This window comes from Psammomys obesus, unplaced genomic scaffold (genome assembly GCF_907164565.1).
Source record: "Psammomys obesus unplaced genomic scaffold, mPsaObe1.curated_primary_1811, whole genome shotgun sequence".
Taxonomy (NCBI): domain Eukaryota; kingdom Metazoa; phylum Chordata; class Mammalia; order Rodentia; family Muridae; genus Psammomys; species Psammomys obesus.
Window position 1 is genome coordinate 4,568,381 of NW_026596166.1, and position 24,459 is coordinate 4,592,839.

Here is a 24,459-nt window from a genome sequence, read left to right on the forward strand (position 1 = left end):
GGCTGCCAGGCTGCCAGGTTGCAATCCTGCCAACCTGAGTTCAATCCCCAGATCCCACACAGCAGAAGGAAAGCACTAATTCCCAAAATTGTCTCTTGACCACCAAGTGTGTGCTTCTCTCTTCTCCTTTCCTCCCTTCCTTGTCCCTCCCCTCCTCTCTCTCTGGCTCTCTGGCTCTCTCTCTAGTCAGGGTTGTCCTCTGGCTTCTATATGCACAAGCACACAAGTGCCATATACACAAGCACACACACACACACACACACACACACACAAACACAAAGGAAAACTATTAAATTAGGAAAACGTACTTTTCGAGAGTTTCCTAAAAATCTTTAATAAACAAGTTATTAGCTTTTACTAGCTGAGAAAAAAAATTGTGAACAATTCAAACAGCTATTTTTTGAGACAGGGTTTCTCTGTGTAGCCTTGGCTGTTCTGGACTCGCTTTGTAGACCAAGCTGGCCTCGAACTCAAAGAGATCCACCTTCCTCTGCCTCCTGAGTGCTGGGATTAAAGACGTGTGCCTTCAAACAGCTATTTCATGATAAATATTAATCCAGTATGAACTAAGTGTTAAGTCAGAGTAATTTAATTCAAATACAGAGATCTGAATAAAGGACTGATACAAAGTGGGTTATTTAGGGCCGGTGCTATGCAATGACAGTGTTGCCATGACTAAGTTCAGCTTTTCCTGAACCTGTGCGTTATTTCTCTCTATTATGGAAGCGCTTCTTCCGCCCTGTTTTCCATTTTCCTCTGTCTCTCTGGGGAGGAGAGTATGAGGGTTGAACAGATTCCGAGGCTCTCCCAAGATGCCAACTCTGTAAACAGAATTATCGCCATAGTTAATCCAGGGAGCGATAAGGCCAAGATTGTGATTTACAGTGTGGTTGTGACTATGATTATCTCTCTGTGATACACACACACACAAAAAAAAAGCTAAGACATACATACACTTTTAAAAGTCAGGCTTGTTTTTATACTACCACTGTGGCCTTACATACCAGCCCAAAACTCAGTCCATAGCAGGATTCTGCCCTGGCTCTATCCACTGAAAGACCCCAGCCTCACCCTAAGTTAAACATAGCTAATGCCATTTTGTGAGACACCACTGTTTTGTAAAACTCTGAAGGCCAGATGAGAAACTGGAAAATTACTGAGAAATCCTAGCTGTGTCACCCACTTGGGATATCTGTGGTCAGGCTGCCCCAGTCATACTAAAAACAGTTTGTGTTAATCACTCTCATAGATACCTGTGAGACTGTTTCAGCTAAGATAGAGAAAAACAAAATAACAGGTGGCGGGCCACGTCAAGGGGTCATCCTACCCCCCTTGACCACCCAGTTCCTGGAATCTTGGTGCCCCTGCCAAACTTTGACACAAATTGTGGTCTCGTGTAAACGTACCAATCAGCCCCCTGTAACCATGCCCTCTCGCTTCTGTACCAGTGCTTCTGCTCTAAAACCCTATAAAAACCCCAGTTTTTCCCCAAGGAGACGCGCAGGGTTCTCCCGAGTGACCTTGCTGCCCCGAGTACTCGTGAATCAAAATAAAAGCCTCTTGCTGTTTGCATCCGAATGGACTCGTTGTTCTTTGGGAGGGGGTCTCTCTGACGGAAGATACCCTCCGGGGATCTTTCATCCACATCTTCCCAAGATGAATTTTTTTGTTTTGTTTTTTCAAGACAGGGTTTCTCTGTGTAGCTTTGGCTGTCCTGAACCTTTGTAGACCAGGCTGGCCTTGAACGCACAGCGATCTACTTGCCCCGTCCTCCCTGAGTGCTAAGATTACAGGCATGTGGCACTGTGCCTGGCAAGATGAACTGTTATAACAGACACTGAACCCTAAAAGGTCTCTCACTTTTTCAGGACACAACTATCTGGAGGTTAGGACAGCTAGGGATTTCTAGTCCAGATGGGCCTAAGTGGAGATGCCCTGATCAGGAAGGCAGGAGTTGGCATGAGGACAGATGCTTCCTTCCGCTCAGCCCCAGGATCCTCTAAGCCTCCCAGGAGGCACCACCCACCCGCCCACCACCCCTGTGCCACTTACACTGGTATAGGCACAGACTCCAGATTTGCTATGCCCCCCTTTACTCGGGGTGGGAGCTTGATGCCTGCCACATACTTTTTCTCAGCGATATGCTGCGCCTTTTCTCTGAGAGACGGCAGCAGTGTTGACAAGACCGGGGAACGCATGTCCATGGCCTTTTTAATTGCTGGACGTTTTGCCATCATTCTCCTGTGGGAGGAAGGTGGGGACAGCCAAGTCACACCGCCCTCTTTCTTGTAAGCGTCCCTGAGGTAAGGAAAGGCCTGACGGTCAGAGCTGAGCCAGACTCGGTGGCGTGGATTGGTGGCATGGGATTGTGTGGAGGCAGCCTGAGTTACACAGAGAGACTCGGCTCTCCAGGACGGAGGTCATACCTGAACTGCACCAACGTCATGCGCTTCTTCTCTCCTCCTGATTCCTCATCCTCGTGCCTCCTTCGAGGAATGTTAAACATATTGGTACGGAAAAGCCTCCCTATTTCCTCCTCAATCTCTCTTAGGTACTGACGTCGGAAGACAACCCAAGCTACACACGTACAGAAAGTATAAAAGGACTGAAAGGAAAAAAAAAAAAAAAAAAAAAAAAAAGGACAATCACAAAGCCCAGAAATGCGATGAAGAACTCCTGTTGTCCCCACAGTATCCCTAAGTAGACACAAACCCGGAGGACCTAATCGCTCAATTGCCCTAGAAGCTGTGCAGAACCCCACACGTACTCACATTTACGGGTGGAAAATCAGGCCAAAATTCTAAGGTATAACAAACAACGTGTTATCATCCTTTTTAAGAAAAATACTTACTAAAAAGAAGTGCCTGTCAAATGGCTATTGCTGTGTGTTATGGTTTCATAGCAAATGAGGAGTCCCAAAAGTAAGAGGCTTACCTCAAAGAATTTCCAGTCTTTCTGTGTGTCTGAGATTTTCTCCCTGGAAATGTCACAAATCACAACCGTGAGGTGATAAGCTCGTCATCCCCAACACGTGGGATTCTAACTGTTGACCCTATTATAATTTGCATCTGGAAGGTCCCCTGTAGCCATAGGCTGGTTGCGTTATCAGGAGGCAGTGGAAGCTCAAGTGGGGGCCCGCTGGAGGAATTACGTCATGAGGGATGTGCCCTGCAAGGTGGCTGTCCCGGGGTTCCACCCCCCTCTCTCCTTCCTCACCGCCTGGACGTAGCCAGCTTTCCTACAGCATGCCCTACCGCGTGGCACTCTTCCTCGCCAGCCACGGGCCAGAACATGCCAAGACCTACCGTCCCCGGGAGGGAGTCAGTACTCAGGTCAGCATTGAGGAAGCTGAAGTTTAAAGTCCAACCGTCTCTCTGTTATTTGCACGGTGCTGATCAGCCACCTCCCCTTTCTTTACTGATGGCTACCTGCTACCCCACACGCTCCGGGAAGACTCTTTTCTCTGTGCTCCATACTTGGTACCACATTTTCTGCTGGATGGGTACTGAGGGTGTTAAATACAGCAGATTTGTGTGTTTGTGTGTGTTGTTGTTGTTGTTGTTTGTTTTTAAAGAAAGAAACAGAAAGAATGTAAAGTTGGGTTGTCTAGGAGGAAGTGGGGGAGGGGAAACCTGAGAAAAGTATATTTTATAATTTTTTTTCAGTAAAAATGTTAATTATTTAAAAAAGTTAAGTTGTATTTAAAACAAAAACACTGGTCAGTAAAATTCAACCTGAATTTTTCAGACTGGATTAAAATACTAGAAAAATTCAATATCCAATAAACAAAAAAATGCTGTACTAAAGGAAAACTCACAAACAGGCAGTGTTGGAAAATGGAATATTATCACAGAAGTATCTTAGCTTCAGAGTTCGCCTGATGTATAGGACACATTTCAAATGGATCAAAATATAGCATTTTAATGTAATATTTTTAAATTAAGAGAGAAAGGTAAACAGTTTAACCCAGGAAGAACTTGTATGATTATCAAACAGCATCAGAAAGAAGTTGAACAGATTCACATAGATAAAAACATGGACTATCTTCCTACTGTGTATAAGTGGCAAAAAAAAAAAAAAAAATCAGCAAAGGAGAACACTACTGCTTGCTATGAGACACACAAAATCTATACAGATTCCCATGTCTTCCTTGGTAAAGGGTAAAGCTGTATAAATAAAATAAAACATCTTGAAGCACCTATGTACCTTTAAACTTTCCGAAGAATTTGTCATAAACCCCAGGGTAACCAAGGAGACTTAGAATGAATGGTAATGGATTTCTTAACCTTCACAATCTAAGGCTCCTGGCCCCACATCTGGGAGGGCAGGAGAGGGCTCTGGAATCTTTCGCTCTCTGTTCATTTGCTTTTGTGTTTCCTTTTGAGGTAAGTACATGACTGTGTCACCTAGGGAGGTCTTCAGGCGATCCACCTGCCCCAGCCTCGCTGGCTTCACACTACAGGAATGTATCACCAACGTGAGCGTTGAAGGGGCGGCACTGTTTGGTTCAACTTTGCTCAAGGCCTTGGCTCTTGGGCCGCTGTGAAGCCACCCAGGAGCTGCAGCGTGAGCAACCAGCGATCCCCCTCCTGGGAGCCCCAAACTTTCCGGGGCTGCGGGCCTCCTTTATGTTTTAGTGACCGTATACAGACGCTGTCACCCTGAGGTGAAACCTGGTTTCCCACGAGCAGTGCCAGCTCCGTGGTGGTCCTCACAGCTGCGGCTGCTGGAACAGAAGCAGACACCGCCCCCACCGCCCGCCACACTGGCGATCGCTGGGCCTCCTCCTGGGCTCCCGCCACCCAGTCCTCGAGCTGAGCAAGATTCAGCAGAAGAGAACGGGTCCCAAGCCGGGTACGGTTTTGAAATGCTGGGACCCTGGAAATCCTTCCATACTTGGCTCTCTCGGGGCAGTTATCATCAGAGCTTGGGACAGGCTCTCTCACCAGGGCCCACTCGAGGGAGCACTTTCTCAAGGGGACCAGGGCTCAAACGGAAAGACAGCAGGAATGTGCCAGCCTGAGAGCTGCGGATGTGTATGCGTACTTGCCACAGTTCATGTGATGTTTATCCGCCATACCGACGCCCAGCACCAGGACACAGTACTTCTGCGCCAGGTACTTCTGTGCGTCTTCTAACTTGCTCATAACCAGCTCTATCTCTTTCTTCTCTACTAGGCCTCTGGGGGCAGGGAGAGACGAAGTCTGGGTTAATGAGCAAGAAGTCAGAAGTACAGGTTACTTTGAAAGAAAGAGTAGTGAATCGACAGACTGTGCTCACCGACTCGACTCTGCTTGAGTTTTGGCATAGGGGGAAAAAAAATCCTCAAAATCTCTTTTAAAAAAGATGTTATCTATTTTTATTCCTTTTGCGTGAGTGTTTTGCCTGCATGTACGTTAAGCGCACTGTGTGGGTGCCCGGTGCCCACACAGGCAGAAGAGAGGGTACGGGGTTCCCTGGAACGGGAGTCATGAGTGGCTGTGAGCCACCATACGGGGGCTGGACCTGACCCCTGGACCTTCGGAAAAGCAGCCAGTGCTCTTACCTGCCAAGCCACTCTGCAACCCTGAAAATTGTATGTATGTATGTATGTATGTATGTATGTATGTATGTATGTATGTATGTTTGTTTGTTTGTTTGTTTTTCGGGGCAGGGTTTCTCTGTAGCCTTGGCTGTCCCGGAACTCTTTTTGTAGACCAGGCTGGCCCCGAACTCACAGAGATCTGCCTGCTTCTGCCTCCCGCCTCCCGAGCGCGCTCCACCACCACAATCTGGCTCCCCTCAAGAGTTTTTTTAACGGCTCTGACTCAGCGGAATCAGCGTCTCAAGGTTAGGGTGACTGTCTGCTCTTAGACTCTCTGCTCTTTGGGAATCGTCAGTCATATTCACAGTGAATCCTAATTCCTATAGAACACTGGAGTAACCCCATGGCTGCTGAGGCAGCTGGTGGCTCCAGCATTCCTGTGGTTTTCTAAAGCACAGTGGAGATTCTTTGCCACCTCAGCTTTCACTAGGGCCCTGGTGTTGCTATTAAGTTGAGGAGTTCTGTGTCTGAATGCAGGCTGTTCCCAGCTCTGTTTGGTAGGGAACCATTTGCTGGCCAAAATCCGAGGATTTTGGCATCAAGTGTAAGAAAAAAAAAAAAAAAAAAAAAGTCACTTCTGTCTGAAAATACGGCCCAGCTCAGATTGAATTGCACATGAACTTGGCAAAAGGCTTTAGGTTACAGCAGGTCTGCTGTCTGACTGTAAGTGTTTGTGGCACAGCACAGTGGGAAACAGTCCTGTTGACAGTGCTGGCAAGTGTCACAGGAGAGCAAATGGAATAACGCGCTCTCAATAGTGACGAGTCACCGCCCCTTCTGAAGCTAGGTGAAGGCATAGCCGGTGGTAGTGGTCTACACAGCAAGTCCAGGACAGCCAGGGCTACACAGAGAAACCTTGCCTTGGAGGAAGAAAAAAAAAAAGAAAAAAAAAAAAAAAAAAAAAAAGAAGCCCAGGTGTCAAGTCGTGTCAAGCGCTGGCTCCAACCTTCTTCCAGTACCCGTCACCCTACTCCGCCAGAGGCACCACTAGCTAATCCATCCTCTTCTTTTGCTAGGAAAACCAAACCAAACAGCCATCAGGGGACGCTCTGAAACCTTTTGGACAACGGTTCTCAAATTCCGACTCTTTTCAAAGTGCAGATTTTCAAGGTGACCGCCTCTGCAAGACTCCAGGGAGGGCCCAGGAAAACTAAAGCTGTCATTCTCAGCAATGGCAAACAAAGGTGGGGACTCAGTAATACACACAGGGGACCTGGGTGTTGGGCTGTCCAGGTGGCTCGGCAGGTAAGGGTGTTTGCCAACAAGCCTGATGACATTGGTTCAGTTCCCAGCACCCACATAGCAGCTGACCTGTAGCTCCAGCTCCAGAGGAGCCAACACCTCTGGCCTCCTGGAGTGCCTGCACCCACGCACACACGCTGACATGCGGACACACGCACACCTAACACAGTGAAAATTATAAAGAGTTTTAAACCCCTGCTCAAGTGCTGAGGGGGGCAGCTGTGGAAGCAGAGCATGAATGGAAAGGGCCAACTCCTAGGCAGAGCTGGCCTGTTCGCATCCATGTTCTGTACCTGGGAATCGTTCCCCTCCGTGATTTTTGTGTTTTCATTTTGGCGACATTGCCTCGACGTGCGTGCATGCCGAGGGGCGGGTGGTGGAGATCAAGCATCATGTAGCCCAGGCTGGCCCTGAACTTCGTGCATAGTCGAGGATAACTATGAACACCTGCTCATTCTGCCTCTGCCCCCCAAGGGCTGGGATTACACAGCACACCACCATGGCAGGTTTATGCAGGGCTGGGGATCAAAGCCAAGGCTTTGTGTGTGTTAGGTGAGCACTCTGCCATTAGGCTACATCCCCCAACCCTTAATGTTGGTATAATGGTGTTTTTTTTTTTTTGTTGTTGTTGTTGTTGTTGTTTTTTAATGTATACACCTTACCCTTGTTCATTCAAATACTGATTTCTCCCCCACCCCATTCCCAACTCTCTGGTTTCAATCCGGATATTGCATTGTGATACTCATTCTAAGCATCCTGTCTCAACTCTTGTGTAAACACAAAATAAAGCAATTAGACACAATGTTGAGCAGGGAGGAGCCAGAGGACAGAAAAGAGGGGAGGAGCCAGAAGGCAGAAGATGAATGGGAGGAGAAGGGGCTAGAAGAGAGCTAGGAGAGCAGAGCTGGAGGAGAGATCTTGGAGGATGTAGAGCATGAACCAGACCTAAGATTTCACAAAAAGCAAGTATAATGTGGGAAATCTAAATGTTAGGAAACTGAGGGCTTGGAGGTTTAGGAGGGAGTAAATATTGCCCAGCATTGTGTTCTAGGTTAACTAAAAACCCAGTCTCTGTGTGGTGATTTGGTTATACAGCTGTTTAACAGCAAGCTTTACTAGAAGATAAACCAATAGTAAAAATTAATTACCACCTACAACACCTTAAACATTCTTGTTTGTTTTAAGGAGCTCTGGCAAAGTTTTATTAAAGGAAACTTTCCCCCGTCCCGTTTACTTTTCACCGGTCTCTTCTGGCTTCTAATAGTATCAGAATCACCGGGGTCAATGAGAGCCAGTGAGCGTACTCTGTACTATTTTCCGCTCGCTGTGCCCAATTCAACATTATTGCCAGTGTGGTGATAGACACCAGTTCTAGCCAACACGGCATGGTATTCCTTTTCAGATTTCCTCAGAGCTGGGCGGTTGCTGGCGAGGATAACCAGTTTCGCTTTGCCTTGTCTGATCATCTTTGTATCCCAGCACGTACTTTCCACTTTTCATAACAAGTTGGAGCCTAAAGTTGATGGACTCTGGAGACTTGTTCGTCTTCCTCAGGTGTGGGACAATCCCCAACCAAGATCAGCTGCCAAGATGGCAGGGAGTGAGAAAGCCACTTAAACATTCTTTTATTATTATTAATTCATGTTATAGTTCAGCTGTGGCCCCCTCCCTCATCTCCTCCAGATCCTTCCTTCTCCCTCCCCTATCCCTCTCCCCTGGTCCACTGATAGGGAAAGTCCTTCTTCCCTATTGTATGACCCCAGCCTATCAGGTCCCATCAGGACTGCCTGGATCTTCTTCCTCTGTAGGTTGGCTTGGTCGCCCCACCTGGGAGACGAGATCAAGGCGCAGAAAGCTGAGTTCATGTCAGAGACTGTTTTTTTCTCCCCTTACTAGGGACTCACATGGACAGTGAGTTGTCTATGGATTACATCTGAGCAGGGGGTCTAGGTCCTCCCTATGCCTGGTCTTTGTTGATGCATTAGTCTCTACAGTCCCCCTGGGCCCTACTTTTTTGCCTTTGTTGGTCAGCTTGTGTGGCTCCTGTCCCCTCTGGATCCTTTTGTATCCCCTTTCTTCGATAAGTGTCCCTTCATTCTGTCCAGTTTGGCAGTGAGTCTCTGCATCTGCTTCGATCCCCTGCTGGGTGGAGTCTTTTAGAGAAATCTGTGGTGGCTCCAGTCCTGTTCCCTCTCTTTTACAGCTTCTGATGTCCCTTCTAAATGAGAATTAAGCATCTTTCCTAGGATCCTCTCGTTGTTTAGCTTCTTTAGGTCTATAGATTTTAGTATTTTTACCCTAAGTTATATGCCTAGATGTCCCTCAACTGAAGAATGATACAGAAATCGTGGTACATTTACACAATGGAATACTACTCAGCTATTAAAAACAAGGAAATCATGAAATTTGCAGGCAAATGGTGGAAACTAGAAAAGATCATCCTGAGTGAGGTAACCCAGAAGCAGAAAGACACTCACTTAAACATTCTTTAAAAACTTAACCCAGTAAGTGGTTCACCTGCCTTGACAAACATTCCTTTAAAATGCAAATGAAGGGAGAGGCATGTCACTCATGTGCAGGACCTGGGTTCGATTCCTAGCATCACCAAAATAAAAAACTGACAATTTTGTTGAAAGTGAATATTACATGCATTGTTGCTAAAATAAAATTGGCATAATTCTATGAAAAAAATACATTTGAGAAGGAACTTACAGAGACATAAAAGTAATTATTAAGTTTTGGTCTCATAAGATCTCTCTTGGAAAACAAAAAATTTTTTGATTGTTGGAGACAGGTTTTCTCTGTGTAGCCCTTGGCTGTCCTAGACTCGCTTTGTAGACCAGGCTGGCCTTGAACTCGCTTTGTAGACCAGGCTGGCCTTGAACTCACAGCAATCTGCCCGAGTGCTGGGACTATAGGTGTGTACCACCATGCCTGGCTCAGAAATTTATTCTTTAAAAAACATTATTCAAAATCAGACAGAAAAATTTTATGAATGAAGATACTGAATTCTGAACTGGATGTGATACAATATGCCCATAATCCCAGCACTTGAAAGGTTGAGGTAGGAGGATCAGGAATTCAAAATCAAACTCAGATATATATTGATTTCAAAGGCCATCCTCGGCTAAATAAGACCATCTAAAATAAACGTCAAAAAATCAATTCAATACAAAATAATATCAATAATAAATACATAATAATAGATGACAAAATTAATATAGAAAGATGAATAACGATAGTTTTCATTGTTGTTATCATTACTATGGAGACAGGGTGCCCCACTAGCTACCCCTGGTTGGCTTGGAACTCACTATGTAGATGAGGCTGGCCCCAAACTTGTAGAGATCTACCTGTCAATGTCTCCCAAGTGCTGGGATGAAAGGCGTGTATCACCATGCCTGGCCTACAATTATTATTTAGCTATCAAAACAAACAAACAAACAAACAGGGAATTTTCAAAATAAATAAACACAGGAATGATGAAAAGAATGTCCCTCACACAGCCAGTCACAATTTAAGGGGGATTCACTAACTTTGTGAGACTAGAATCAGTTATTTCCCTCTGTGTAAATGCCCCAACACAGTCTAATTTTAACTCTGTTTATAATGAAGTAAGCCAGCTGACTTCTGGACACTTGAAGATGAAAGGTTATGCTGACATTCAGAACCCATAATTTAAGATTTGGATTGGTGTGTTTTCCCTGCACCACTGTGTTCTAGTTAAGTTTCGATGCAAAAAAAAAAAAAAAAAAAAAAAAAACCCTAAATCCGAAGACCTTTCTTCTCTGTTACTTATAAATTAACATATGAAACAAATGTCACTGCTAGATTAGTAATAAGCCTTGGAATCAGAGGAAAGCAGAAGAATATAACAAGCCAAAAAGAGCCATAAAAAAATCTATTGAGTTCAGTTTGGAAGTCAAGGGCTTCTCCAGCCTTGTAAGCCACAGCTGGCTTTGGCTTTGGATGCTGCCATAGAAACACTTCACGCTCCGGCTACCCTGCTGTGAAATGCCACCCTGAAATAACGCTCACATGGCGTAGATTGTGGTTGCGTTACAGGCACAGCAGTGTCTGAGGTATTTATCTGGTCCCTTACAAAACTGCTATTCGGGGACATCTATTAGTTAATCCAAATGTCTTTCCAAGTGTTTGATCAGGCCCAAGAGTTTTATATTCTAAAAACGTTCTGTAGCAACACATTAATGACTCTACCCAACATTCCTAACAGCTAAATCATTGAATTGGTCCCACACACATTCGGGGGTGGGGCTGGGCTTGTGAAAGGTCAACAAGCCTGAGAGGCATTGTTGTGTTCTAGCTAGGCTCCAAGCTCCCAGATTTTGGCCCTGGTGTTTCTCTCTAGGCCATGGCTGCCTAACAGCGAGCACAGTCAAGTTTTCTACAGATAGGTTAAGAAGAAACTGGAGTGATTTTCCTTTGATGGGGAATGTTTTATTTCAGTCAAATCTACTTTCAAAAACAAAACAAACAAAAACAACTTTTTGTTATTAGATGCTTACAAACTTTCTAGCATGAATTTTGTAAGTAAGAGAGAGGTGGGGGAGAGAGAAAGAGAGAGAGAGAGAGAGAGAGAGAGAGAGAGAGATGGCTGCATGGCTCTTAAGTTGAAGTCACCAGCTACATGTGCCTGATGTATTGAGATCATAAAAGACACCAGATTCTAAAGATACAGAAAAAAGCAAAAACATCCCACTAGCTGGGCAGTAGTGGTGCATGCCTTTAATCCCAGCACTAGGGAACCAGAGGCAGGTAGATCTTTGTGAGTCTGAGGCCAGCCTGGTCCACAGGGCAAGTTCCAGAAAAAAAAGGTCACACAGAGAAACTCTGTCTAAAACAACCGAAAACCAAACCAAACCAAAACCCCCACCATCCCATTGATAATGTCCTAAGGGGCTGGGGAGATGACTCAGTAGGTAAAATGGTCACTGCTCAGGCTTAAGGACCCGAGTCGGATCCCCAGCACCCATGTGAAAACCTGGCATAGTGGCAGGCATCTGTGACCTCAGCTCTGAGGAGAAATGAGACAGACAAATTCCTGGGGCCCTCTGGCCAGCTAGTCTAGCTGAACAGCAAGCGCCAGATCCAGTGAGAGGTCCTGTCTCAAAACAGGATAGAGAGTGATAGGAAAAGACACTGACATAGACCTCAGGCCTCCACATGCCCTTGTGTGGTTAAGCACACCGCCCCACCCCCAACGGGCATCTACTACACACACATGCGTATAACACACACATAAGCACGCACAAAGAAAGAAGTTTTATTTTTTCAAGATTTATTTGTTAACTATGTAAACACTATTTCGCCTGCATGCCGGAAGAGGGCACCAGATCTCATTATAGCTGGTTATGAATCACCATGTGAGTGCTGGGAATTGCACTCAGGACCTCTGGAAGCCAACGGAATTGCTCTTAACCTCTGAACTATAATCTCTCTAGCCCAAGAATAGAAATTTTTACAAGAAGGAATTATTTTAAGATACTATCATCCTAATATTATCATCATAATATTTTTAGGTCATTAGGTTGGGTAAAAATAACAAATTAATTTTAAGCATGTCTTTTTATCTTTAAGACACATTAGAAATTTTGGGACCAGGCAGCGGTTGCAGATGCCTTTAATCCCAGCATTTGGGAGGCAGAAGCAGGAGGATCTCTGTGAGTTTGAGGATAGCCTGGTCTACAGAGTGAGTTTCAAGAGAGCCAAGGCTACACACAGAAACTCTGTATTGAAAAAAACCAACCAACCAATCAATAGTAGAATATTACAAATATGGCTCTAATGACATTCCTCATTGAGCAGTACTGATCCATGCTTGTTGGAATGTTTCACCGTGAGAATTCTTGTGTGGGCTGCTCCGTGAGCTTTAAAGCAAATCCTCCTGTGCGCAAAATGTTTCCCAGACCAGAGAGACGAAAAGATGCTACCATCCCCTCACCCTAGATAACATCGACAGTAATAAAACTCTAAAGACTATTATAAAGTCTTACTCACACCATGTAGCTTTGGGGCTTCTTTTCTATTGCTATTTTCTCCAAGTAGTAAGACATATAGTACAAGAGTGCCATGAGGAAGCTGTCAAGATTCTTATTCCTACAGGGAAATTTAAGAAAATAAATAAATAAATAAATAAATAAATAAATAAATAAATAAATAAATAAATGAACAGTCCCGATTTCAAACACCAGGTTTCTCTTGAAAAACAGTGGGGACACGGTGTAAGTGTTTGTGTGTTTTTTGTTTGTTTGTTTGTTCATTTTTGAAACATGGTTTCTCTGTTTTGGTCCTAGCTGTCCTTGAACTCACTCTGTTGCCCAGCCTGCCCTCGAACTCAGAGATCCTCCTGCTTCTGCCTTCCAAGTGCTGGAATTAAGGGCATGAACCACCACCACCCAGCCATAAATACACGGTTCTAAGTCTATCACACAATTAACTTACTATCCACTGCGATAAAGGTGTAAAAAGCACCTGAAAAAAACATTCATTTTGGGGAAGTAAGATACTAAATTATTAACGTATTATTGTTTTGTTTTTTCACTTTACAAGTATTCATCTGTAAGTAACATATTTCTATTGTTTGAAAAATGTACAGGCTGGACATGGTGGTTCACACCTGTGATGCCAGCAATCAGGAGGGTCTCAAGTTTCAGGCCAGCCTTCGCTGCTGAATAAAACTGACAGAGAAGATGTCTCCATAGCATAACCCTACCCCAAAATACAAACACAAGTACAGCTATGTGAAATAAACATTCTCTTCTCCCACCCTTTTGTAACTTACTCCGTAGATGACCACTCATAAAATATCGGCTGTCCATCTGCAGTCTGCTCTGCCCCTGCCTCCCCGCCCTGCTCCATACTCTAGGGCTTTCTAGGGCTTTGGCGCTCCTGTGGCCTCAGGTATCTCTCCCAGACTCTCTAGCGTCTGAGAAGGATGCCTTGCCATGTGCTCTTCCTCTAGGAATCGGGCCAGCTTTCACTTATTAGACAAAAAAAAAAAAAAAAAAAAAAAAAAAAAAAAAAAATCCCTGCAGAGGAAAGGGGAAGGGCGCATGCTGGCTTATCGGCTTTACCTCATAAAGGTTGTGAAAGAGTAGATCCTTTGCATTTCAGTGTCCTGGAGTAAAAACAGTGCCACAACTGAAAGGAGAGGGGAGTGCAGTTAGGCAGAGGGCTGCTCAGGAGGCCAGGGGCTGCCCTGCATGAAGAGAGTGGCTCACACTTAACGTCCTCCAGCGTGACATTGCCCTGTTGGCTTTTTTTCTCCGAGGCCTTCACTGACTTTTCGTCCCTGGAGGCAAACCTTTTATCTGTCAGCCTGTTTGGAAATAGAAGAGGCTCGGGTGATTTTTTTTTTTTAAGACTCATTTTATTTGTAGGGCTGTTTTCGCTTGCTTGCATGTCTGTGCGTCACATACTGTGCAGGGCTCACGGAGGCCAAAGAGGGTGTTGGGTTCCCCTCTTCCCCGCCCCCCCAGTAGACTTACAGCTGCTTGTGTGCCACTGTGCTGGTACTGGGAGTCAAATCTGTGTCCTCTGGAAGAGCAGCCAGTGCTCTTAACCTCTGAGCCATTGCTCTGTTCCCTCAGACAGTATTTTAAGAGATGTGGTCATATCTCATCTACCCCAAGCTGCACAAAAAGTTTGCTTGTAAAGTAATGAGAGCTTGAGTGTCATGCATGGGTTCCTTTGATGTCGTCCTGTTTCGGAATGTACCTCACTGAGCACTGTGTCTGCTAGGAGGGGAGGCATGCAGACTGACATAAAAATGTAAGCTCAGATGTGTTGTTTCTGTTATTAGCTCTGTTTTTGTCTCTTTGTTTTTCCAAGACAGGGTATCTCTGTGTAGTCCTGGCTGTCCTGCAACTCACTCTGTAGACCAGACTGACCTCAGACTCAAAGAGATCCTCCTGCCTCTGCCTCCTAAGTGCTGGCATTAAAGGCGTGAATCACTACACCCAGCTTTCAAAAAGATCATTTAAATTGCTTAATGGGTTGAGGATGTGGTTCAGTTTGCCTAGAATGTGTGAGGTCCTGGCTTAAGGTCCAGTACTTCAGATGGATGGATGGACAGATGGATGAAAGATTCTAGTGTCACTATTATTTTCAGATTTAAAAAAAAAAAAAAAGCTGTAACAAGTCTGAAATGCACTAGTAGCCATGTTATCAAACAAATGAATGTGTAGGGGCTGTTTGTAACTCCTGCTGTAACTGAGATGCTGCCTGTGTTTCCCTTGATGGATATTTCCATGGCAACCTAGGAAAGTGGGACTGCTATTTCTTTGAGTGTGTGAAGACAAATGAGTCCACTGAAGGATGCCTTGGGCAAAGAGGAGCCACCTTTCTGATGTCGCGCCATCCATCTCAGCAAAGTGAACTGCCTTCCCTTTCTTGCTTTTCTCCTTGAATTCTATAGCAGGTGTGAAACTGCAACAAAAAGGGAGGATTAGGGGCTTGCCCTTCTCCCAGGGGAAAGCCGATCCTGTCAGGGACAAAGCTCACGGAGTCTGAAGACTGGCATCTATTTGCAGTGTTCAACTCAGGATGCGGAGACATACAACCGCTACCAAGAGGAAGAGTAGCTTCTCCGGCTCACATTCAGCTTCTAGAACATCACCATGGATGAAACATGGACATCTTGCCTGGACATCTTCTAGTGTTATCACAAATAGAAGGGCTCATAAGGGCAGAAGACTTCCTTAAGTGTATGGAGGTCCTGTAACAGGCTGGTGCTTTGGGGCACCACCTCATCAGCTTTATGAGGGAAGTATTACTGCCGTCATTTTTACACCTTAGTGTGTGGCATGAGTTTAGCAGTGACACAGCAGCCGGGTGAAGCCAGAGCAGACCTCCATGCCCTCGGGACACAGAGCCGTGTACTTAGTCACAAGGCAATTCTTCCTCCCAAGCAGCTGTCTCAGTCTCACGGCTCTGGAAAGGTTTCAGCCCTTTGTGTGGTGTGTGTGTGTCTGTTTCTTTTTTTTTTTTTCTTTTTTTTTCTGAGACACGGTTTCTCTGTTTAGCCTTGGCTGTCCTGGACTCACTCTGTAGACCAGGCTGGCCTCGAACACACAGAGATCCTCCTGCCTCTACCTCCCAGAGTTGCTGGGATTACACAGGTATGTGCCACCGAGCCCAGCTTAAAAAAAAAAAAAAATCTCAGTTCCTTAACCATAAACCTTTCAGCTGTTTCAAAGGGTTGCTTAAATGATCAGCACTATAGCTAGTCCATAGAAAGCAAAGATCCAGGCATTATCAGAAAATAATGTCTTTAAGGCAGTTCAGCAAAATCATTATACTCAGATAGTGGGGGCTAATTTTATTACTAAAGTCTTTTCCGTATGGTTTAGTATCCCCTGTCCCCAGCACATGTACTTATCATAAAAATGCTTTAAAAAAAAAAGTTTTATTAAATTTTACCTTTTAAATTCCAGAGTTTTGGTTTCCTCTTTCCAGTACCACATCCCTAACCGTAATCCATACTGCTGCAAAACAAAATGACTGCATTACATGTAACTAAAATCCATCTTAGAACCCCCAAAGCCTTTACTGATTCCTACTCTTCCCTTGTTAATCCTATCGAATTCATTGCGTTGGAGCCGGCCTTGAGCTTCCGACCCTCCTGTCCCCACCTCTCTGTTGCTGGGATTACAGACATGCCACACCACCCCTGGTTTATATGGTGCTGGGGCTCAGGATCCGAAACAGGCATGGGTACATGCTAGGCAAGTGTCCAACCACCTAAGTGACATCCCAGCCTGTTCTTTGATTCTATTTTAGGTGTATTGGTGTTTTGCTTGTGCGTGTGTCTGTAGGCCGTGTGTGTGTGTGTGTGTGTGTGTGTGTGTGTGTGTGTGTGTGTGTAATGCTGGAAGAGGCCAGAAGAGGGCTTAGATCTCTTGGCATTGGAGTTACCAATGGCCGTGAGCCTATTTGTAGGTGCCGGGAACAGAACCTGGCTCCTTTGGAAGAGAAGCCAGTACTCTTACTCTCTGCGCCATCTCTCTACTGTTTTGTGTTTTTTCCTTGGTTTCATCCTTTTTGTTTTCAGATGGAGTTTCACCATGGAAAGGGGAGAGAGGGTGAAAGAAAGGAACGTGGAACAGGAAAGAGGATGATAGGAAGGAAAAGTTGGAAGGAAATTTATCTAAAGGCTCGTCACAGCCATTCAGAGGATGCCCACAGCAACCTTTAATCTATATTTAAATTAGAATCCCACAAAAAAAAAAAAAAAAAAAAAAAAAGTCAGGCGTGGTGGCTCAGGCCTTTAACCCCAGCACTCAGAGAGGCAGAGGCAGGAGGATCGCTGTGAGCTCGAGGCCAAGTTAGTCTACAAAGCGAATCCAGGATAGCCAAGGCTACACAGAGAAACCCTGTCTCGGAGAACACCCGGCTCTGATGTTGTCCCTGATCTTCAGGGCCAGAATTTCACCCAGTAGTAGAGGGCAAGCAACCAGCCCTTCCGGCTTCTCACACAGCCACATCTCTGCTTGGACAGCCAGACAGAATTGAATCCCACCAACACACCTCTTTAATTTTTTGTTTGCCGGTAACTGTTTCCCATTCTTGAAAACCGGAGCCACGAGAGGAAGAAGGCGACAGGCCTTTGTAGGAGCCCAAGCACGGAACACCGGACCAGCTGTACCCCGGGTCCCCCATGAGGTCCAGGCGGACTCCCTTGCTGCCTGCTACTCCGCCCGCCACGCCCAGGGACGGCCCGGTTCAGCACTGCCCGCCTGTGACGGGCCCCAAGCAGCACTTACATCCAGACGGGCGGAGGATGGCCCGTCATATTTCCTCTTCTTCACGTAAAGCTCCGGGAAAAAGGTCATGGTCCCATCCACGACCACAGCGTCGCCGTCGCCTGGGAAACTACCAAGCCGCCGGGGGTTTCGAAGGGGCGGGGCTTCCGCCGGAGGAGGACCCCGAGCGCTCTGCTAGTCTCTCCCCAAGTCGTGTCCGGGCTTGCCTGGACTTGAAGTTTACTGTGGTAACCCCCATTAAAAACCCTCACTCTATGCCTTAATTGGGACAACTAGGTGCAGTTCTGTAGTAAAACCTCGCTCCACTCTGCCCTGGCTAGCGCAATGAAGCTGAAACACAGATGGGCGGGCCTAGGTTGGAAGAGTTCGGTCCGTGGAAGAAACTGTGGGCATGGAAATTAAATGTTTGGGGCACTTCTGCCTAACTAGTGGAACCTGGTTTTAACCTGCATCCGAAAATATCCAAATCTGCAGGACGCTGTTGGCACACACCTTTAAACCAGCTCTCGAGATGCAGAAGTAGGCGGATCTCTGAGTCTGAGGCCACCATGATCTACAGGACAGCCGGGGCTACAAAGAGAAACCCTGCCTCCACAAACAACAAACAAACGAAAGCTCAGCTTGCTTTCCTATAGAACTCAGGACCACCAGCTCAGCAACGACCCCACCCACCATGGGCTGTGCTTTCCCTGATCAATCCCTGATAAGAAAATGCCCCACCTACAGAGGCCTGCTACAGCCCCAGCCCTGTCTGAGGGAGGCGTTTTTCTCAGTTGAGGCTCCCTCCTGACTCTAGCTTGTATCAAGTTGACTCAAAACTAGTCAGTGCAGCGTGTAACGCAATAGCCTTAGCATTACAAATTACAAAAACAACGTGCTGGGTGTAGATGGGCATCCAAGCGAGCTTCTGTTCACTTAGGTCCTGGACCTTGTGCTTTCTCTCTGTAGTTCAACTGATAGGCAGATATGGGTTGTTTCCCCCCGCCCCCATCCAAGCAATGCTAGACGAAGAGACCGACTGGGAAGGCCTAATGAGGCTTCTTTTGTACCCCCACAGCTGAACAGGTATGAGATACACAGTAAGTACCCAGTCATATGTGCCCATCAACTTTACAATTACGGCGACATGCATGTCACTGCTTGCCCTAGTCTCCAAGTCTCCAAGTCCCTGGCCCTGGTGGTTTAAAACTGTCGTCAATAAATTCCTGTCCTAGTCACTGGAGTCAGTTCTACCTGTTGATCAGGTTAATTGAAGTGCATGGGAACCCACCTGTAAACGTTCAACGCTAGTTTGAGGCTGAGGGCAAAGCCTGCTTACAAACTGGAAGACAGAGAGAGAGAATACAGTATCCTAGATGCCAAGAATCATTTAGCAACCAGTGTCTATAACTTGGAGTGGAGTGAAACCAGGAGGAAATGAGATATGCTTCCAGAAAAGACTAAGACCAAGAATCTAGTTGGTCCAAAGTTAGTAGAAAACCTTTGAGCAAACCTCTTCCGCTAACGGCCTAAGCACCTTGAATGCTAACAGAAAATCAAGGGTTTGTAGACCTCAACTGTCTCTAATCTTAGCCTAAACTAAGACGAGAGGAAGTTTCAGACAAATTAAAGCATTATGTAAAATTTACCAGAGAAGCCAGGCATGGTGGTGCAGGGCAGTTCCAGTGCTCCAGAGGTGAGCTGGAGGCCAGCCTGGGGTCTGCACAGTGGGAGAGCAGGCCGATGCAGTGCCATGCCCTGACAGCTGTATGAAAGAAGGGGGAGATAGAAAGACCTGGAGGGGACAGGAGCGCCACAAGGACAGCAACAGAAACAAAAAATCTGGGCACAGCGGTCTTTTCTGAGACTGATTCTCCAACCAAGGACCATGCATGGAGATAACCTAGAACCCCTGCACAGATGTAGCCCATGGCAGTTCAGTATCCAAGTGGGTTCCTAGTAAGGGGAACAGGGGCTGTCTCTGACATGAACTCAGTGGCTACCTCTTTGATCACATCCCCTGAATGGGGAACAGCCTTACTAGGCCACAGAGGAAGACAATGCAGCCCAGTCCTGATGAGGCCTGATAGGCTAGGGTCAGAGGGAAGAGGAGGAGGACCTCCCCTATCAGTGGACTTGGGAAGGGGCGTAAAAGGAGATGAGGGAGGGAGGGTGGAATTGGGAGGGGATGAAGGAGGGGGCTAGAGCTGGGATACAAAGTATATAAACTGTAATTAATAAAAAAATAAAATTTTAAGATTTATTTTTTATATGAGTATTCTATTTGCATTTACACCTGCCAGAAGAGGGAAACAGTTCACATTATAGATGGTTGTGAGCCACCATGTGGCTGCTGGGAATTGAAGTCATGACCTTTGGAAGAGTAGACAGTGCTCTTAACCACTGAGCCATCTCTCTAGCTCCTATGAGTACTTTATCCGCATATGTATCTGCCTGTCAGAAAAGGGTAGTAGAGGGTATAGATGGTTGTAAGTCACCATGTGGTTGCTGGGAATTGAACTCAGGACCTCTGGAAGAACAGACAGTGCTCTTAACTGCAGAGCCATCTCACCAGGCCACAATAATTTTTTTTTTTTTTTAAAAAGAGGAAAAAAATCTTACAGAAACTAAGGAGCAGGGCTTGAAGAGATGGTTAAGAGTTGAAGCTTGCTCTTGTGGAGTATCTGGGTTTCGTTCCTGGCACCCACATAGTGGTTTATAACCTCATCTGTACCTCTAGTTTTAGGGATCCAACCTCTTCTGACATCCAAGAGCAGGAGGTACACATATGGTTATTTTTATACAGACATACAAGCATATAAAATACTCATTTTTTAAAATTAAAAAACAAGGAGCATGTAACACAAAGTTTCTGGTCTCTGATTTTTAGACCTGGCATTAGCTGGATATAAGCATGTGCTTGTGCCAGGCGTGGTGGCACATGCCTTTAGTCCCAGCCCTCAGGAGGAAGAGGCAGGCAGATCTCTGTGAGTTCCTCGCCAGCCTGGTTTACACAGTGACAGACAGGGCTATGAAGAGACACTGTCTCAAAAAAAAAAAAAAATCACATGCTTATTTAGTGAGAAAGTCATAAGAGTTCCACAGTGTTGTAATTCCGCCCAGGAGAGAAAAGAGCAAAGCTTGAGACGATCACGGTTGTGCACGCCTGTGATTCCAGCACCGGAGATCCGTGGGACAGGGGGACTGGGAGTTCAGCCTGAGCTACTTAGCAAGTTAAACTCTAAAAACAGAATACTCATGATGCCAAATACTGAATATTCTCGGCTGCTTATTCTCCTAAACTTCTCTTCCCTGAACGTGGTGAAGAAGGGTGCTTATGACATCTTGACTTGCTCTAAAGACATTTTAAAATTAAGCACTGCCCCTCTAAACCAGGAAGGAATGGGCTCTAAAATATTTACATTCTAAGAGTCACACCAAGAATAAAACTGGATTCTTTTAAAGACCTGTATTTTTTACTCAGGAATGAAACTTTGTATCTATTTTCTAGCTGAGATCATTTACTAAGGCCTATTTGTGCATTACACATACAAAAGCAATTGAATGTTCCTCCTCTACTTCTTTAAGATTCATTTTTATTTGTGTGTGTGTGTGTGTGTGTTGTTGGCACACGAATGCAAGGCCCACAGAAGTCAGATTCCTCCTGGGGCTGGAGTTTTATGTCGTAGTAATCCATTGATATGGGTGCTAGGACTCGAACTCAGGACCTCAGGAAGAGAAATATCTGATCTTTCAACCTCTTCTACTCATTTTCTTTGGTTTTTCTAGATAGGGTTTCCCTGTATAGTAACCCTGGCTGTCCTGGAACTCTGTAGATCAGGCTGGCCTTGAACTCATAGAGATCCACCTGTCTCTCCTTCCTGCAGGGATTAAAGGCGTGTGCCCTCACCACCCCACATTTCTTAATTCTTGTGTATGTATGTCCTTGGCAATGGTGGTGTAACTCTTGACTGTTAGAATTAACCCTTTACTTACGTTCATTTCTGTGTGTGACCTGTAGGCAGGTGGCTTGTTTGCTCTCTCCTACGATGTGCAGTCTGAGGACGCTCAGGTAGTCAAGGATGGTTGATTTTTATCTCAATTTCCAGAAGCCAAAGGCAAAGGGAATCTGCTTTACAACACAACCTCTACAACCTGCATTTTCAAATAGGAATGTCTTACGTGCCTATCCACTTAGCTTCATAAAAGATCTTTTTTATTTCCATCCAGATATTCAGATTTTAATCCTGTTTGAGATGAAAGATTGATATGGGCAGTAGTGGCACACACACCTTTGATTGCAGCACCCCAGAGACAGGAGAGATCTCTGAGTTTGAGGCCAGCCTGGTCTGCAGGACAAATTCCAGAACAGGCAAGGGCACACAGAGAAACCTGTCTCAAAAAAAACAAAATAAATAAATAAGATTGATAATTATGGGCTGAGAATGTGAGAATATAGCTCAGTTGGTGGAGTACTTGCCTAACATGCACAATGCCCTGGGTTAGCTCTATAGAAAGAAGAGAGAGAGAGAGAGAGAATAAAGAAGGAAGAGAGAAAGGAAGAAAGAAAGAAAGAAAGAAAGAAAGAAAGAAAGAAAGAAAGAAAGAAAGAAAAAAAGAAAAGAAAGAAAGAAAGAAAGAAAGAAAGAAAGAAAAGAAAGAAAGAAAGAAGAAAGAAAGAAAGGGGCTAGTGAGATGGCTGGGGGTGGGGGCGTTGTAAAGTACTGGCTGACAGGCCTGAGTTCGGCTCCTGGGCTCATGTAGGAGGAGAGCTCCCCTCTCAGAAGGTTTCCACATATGCACTGTGGCAGAAATGCAAACACACACACAGACACCCCAAAACTGTAATTAAAAAAAAAAAAAAAAAAAGGACTGGGCTGGAAGGATGGTTCAGTACCTGTTGCTCTGGCAGAGGACCCAGGTTCAATGCCCAGAACCAACATGGAAGCTCACCACGGTCTTTAACTCCACTCCCTGGGGGATCTGATGCCTTCTTCTAGCCTTAGTGGGCACCAGGCACACATGTGGCCACAGATATACATGCAGGCAAAATACCCATATTCATAAAATAATTTTACATATAATAAAAGATCAACCAGGCAGTGGTGGTGCATGCCTTTGATCCCAGCACTTGGGAAGCAGTGACAGGTGGATCTCTATGACTTTGAGGCCAGCCAGGTCTACAGAGTGAGTTCCAGGACAGCCAAGGCTATACAGAGAAACCCTGTCTTGAAAAGCCAATAAATAATAAAAGATCACTAATTCTCAAAAATTCTCATTAAGCTCTCATTGAGTATTGAATAGGTGATATATTAAGTGTCATGTAATATCCCCTAAGGTGCATACAACAAGTTTAATGCCTTTCCAATAAGCAGACAAAATGCTCTAAGAAATATAAAGTGAGATTGTTTCAAAATGTCACATATCTCAGTTACATAAAACATTACCATATCTTACTGGACAGATTATCTTGACTTATCACCTTAAAGCAGAGACACAGTAATCCTTCAGATAGGACTGTTTTAAATTACCTTTGTTTATCTCTTACCTTCTATTTGTAAACATACTGCATTTGCTTTAGTCACCCCAGCTACTACAGTTCAAATGATGTTAATTATTCCGGGAACTGTAATTTAAGCCCTCCTAAGGGCTTAAGCATTGTTTCCACTGTTATTTGACCAGGACTGGCCTAACATCTGGTAAGGAGTTTCCAGGTGTTCTTGAGTTACCGGGTTCAATTAACTCTTGGAAACACGGGTTACTTTTAGTGACTTTTATCTTAGTAATAGTCCAATCTATATCAATTTGAGAAGATTGAAAATTTTCAAAACCCACACAAAAGGCTAGGTTTACAAATTACTTCTCAAAATAATAGAAAATGAGGCATGTAACATACTGAGGTTAGTGTGACAGCAAGTGTCCGGAGGTCAGACCATAGTAGGTCACCAACACTTGAGAAACCAATCCCTTCTGAAGTGAGGCCTGAAATGAATCACACCAGTTTGCACTTGTAGAAAGGCCTTATTTGAAGTCAGAGCAGGATATGTTCACCAGAGGGCTAGGGAGATTTGTGCTCAGCTAGCACAAACAAGGTATCGTGTTCAGTATCACCCTCTGGTCCTCCATTTCCTAGGACTGGAAAATAAAAACCAAACCAACCAAACAACAAAACCTTGAGCTAATAAAGGGCTAATGAAAGGGCAATATAAAGAATATCGTCCTGCTGAAACTCGTGTTAAGAGTCCCTTTAAAGCCTTTAATCCTAGCACTTGGAAGGCAGAGGTGGGTGGATCTCCTTGAGTTTGTGAATTACAGACCAGCCTTGTCTACATACGAGTTCCAGGACACCGGGGTTATCTTATAAAAAGCGTCACTGTAAGCCAGGGTGGTGGTACACGAGTGTAATGCATTTGGGAGGTGGAAGCAGGATCAAAAGCTCAAGGTCACCTCAGTGACACAGGTTAGCCTGGGTTACCTTAACACACTCTCTCAAAAAACCAAAACCACTCTAAATCCATTAGTATGGATTTTCTTCAGATGTTTATGTGATGGCCTGTGCAGTCTTGGTTCATTGCATCCTTAGCTGCTCATTGCTTGGATGATCAGCATGGCTTAATCTACCTTCACATTTCCAAAGTATGGAGTAATCTTTGAAAATGTTGTAACTATTTTGAAGCAATTTTACAAGTGCCCATTTACCTTCTTCCCCCCACCTAAGTGAGGTTTGTTAAAAGAAAGGCTTATCTATATATAATGGTCAACTATAATGTGACAAGATCATTACCAAAACCCACTATCCTTAGCTTGTTTCCTAATTTTTAAGTTAACTTATATTATTCTAAAAATAAATCTATGGATAACAAAGAGAAG

General features: G+C 45.0%; 1 protein-coding gene across 6 annotated transcripts; it reads right to left on the reverse strand.

Moving 5' to 3' along the window:
* Nucleotides 1-323: 323 nt before the first annotated feature.
* Nucleotides 324-17,891, reverse strand: Ppp1r36 (protein phosphatase 1 regulatory subunit 36). 6 transcript variants are annotated; one of them, XM_055595406.1, is made up of 11 exons: nucleotides 17,611-17,891; nucleotides 16,268-16,329; nucleotides 15,188-15,274; nucleotides 14,068-14,165; nucleotides 13,921-13,987; nucleotides 12,845-12,943; nucleotides 5,047-5,181; nucleotides 2,935-2,977; nucleotides 2,427-2,605; nucleotides 2,053-2,241; nucleotides 324-821 (listed from the first exon to the last, which is right to left on the reverse strand). In XM_055595406.1, the coding sequence occupies exons 1-11, from the start codon at nucleotides 17,677-17,679 to the stop codon at nucleotides 635-637; spliced, it is 1,215 nt and encodes a 404-aa protein (XP_055451381.1). In that variant the 5' UTR covers nucleotides 17,680-17,891; the 3' UTR covers nucleotides 324-634. The 6 variants fall into 6 exon arrangements, with proteins under 6 accessions (XP_055451381.1, XP_055451382.1, XP_055451380.1 ...); XM_055595407.1 differs by having other exon boundaries at nucleotides 2,128-2,241; nucleotides 16,268-16,332; XM_055595405.1 differs by having other exon boundaries at nucleotides 16,268-16,332.
* Nucleotides 17,892-24,459: the final 6,568 nt, after the last annotated feature.

What these genes read in the sequence shown, in the direction of transcription:
- Ppp1r36 (XM_055595405.1), bottom strand. Translation starts at nt 17,679, where the DNA reads ATGACCTTTTTCCCGGAGCTTTACGTGAAGAAGAGGAAATATGACGGG. An exon ending in CATCACATGAACTGTGGCAA is followed by an intron (nt 2,978 to 5,046) that starts GTACGCATACAC and finishes TGACATTTCCAG; the next exon opens with GGAGAAAATCTCAGACACAC. An exon ending in AAGACTGGAAATTCTTTGAG is followed by an intron (nt 2,606 to 2,934) that starts GTAAGCCTCTTA and finishes TTTTCCTTTCAG; the next exon opens with TCCTTTTATACTTTCTGTAC.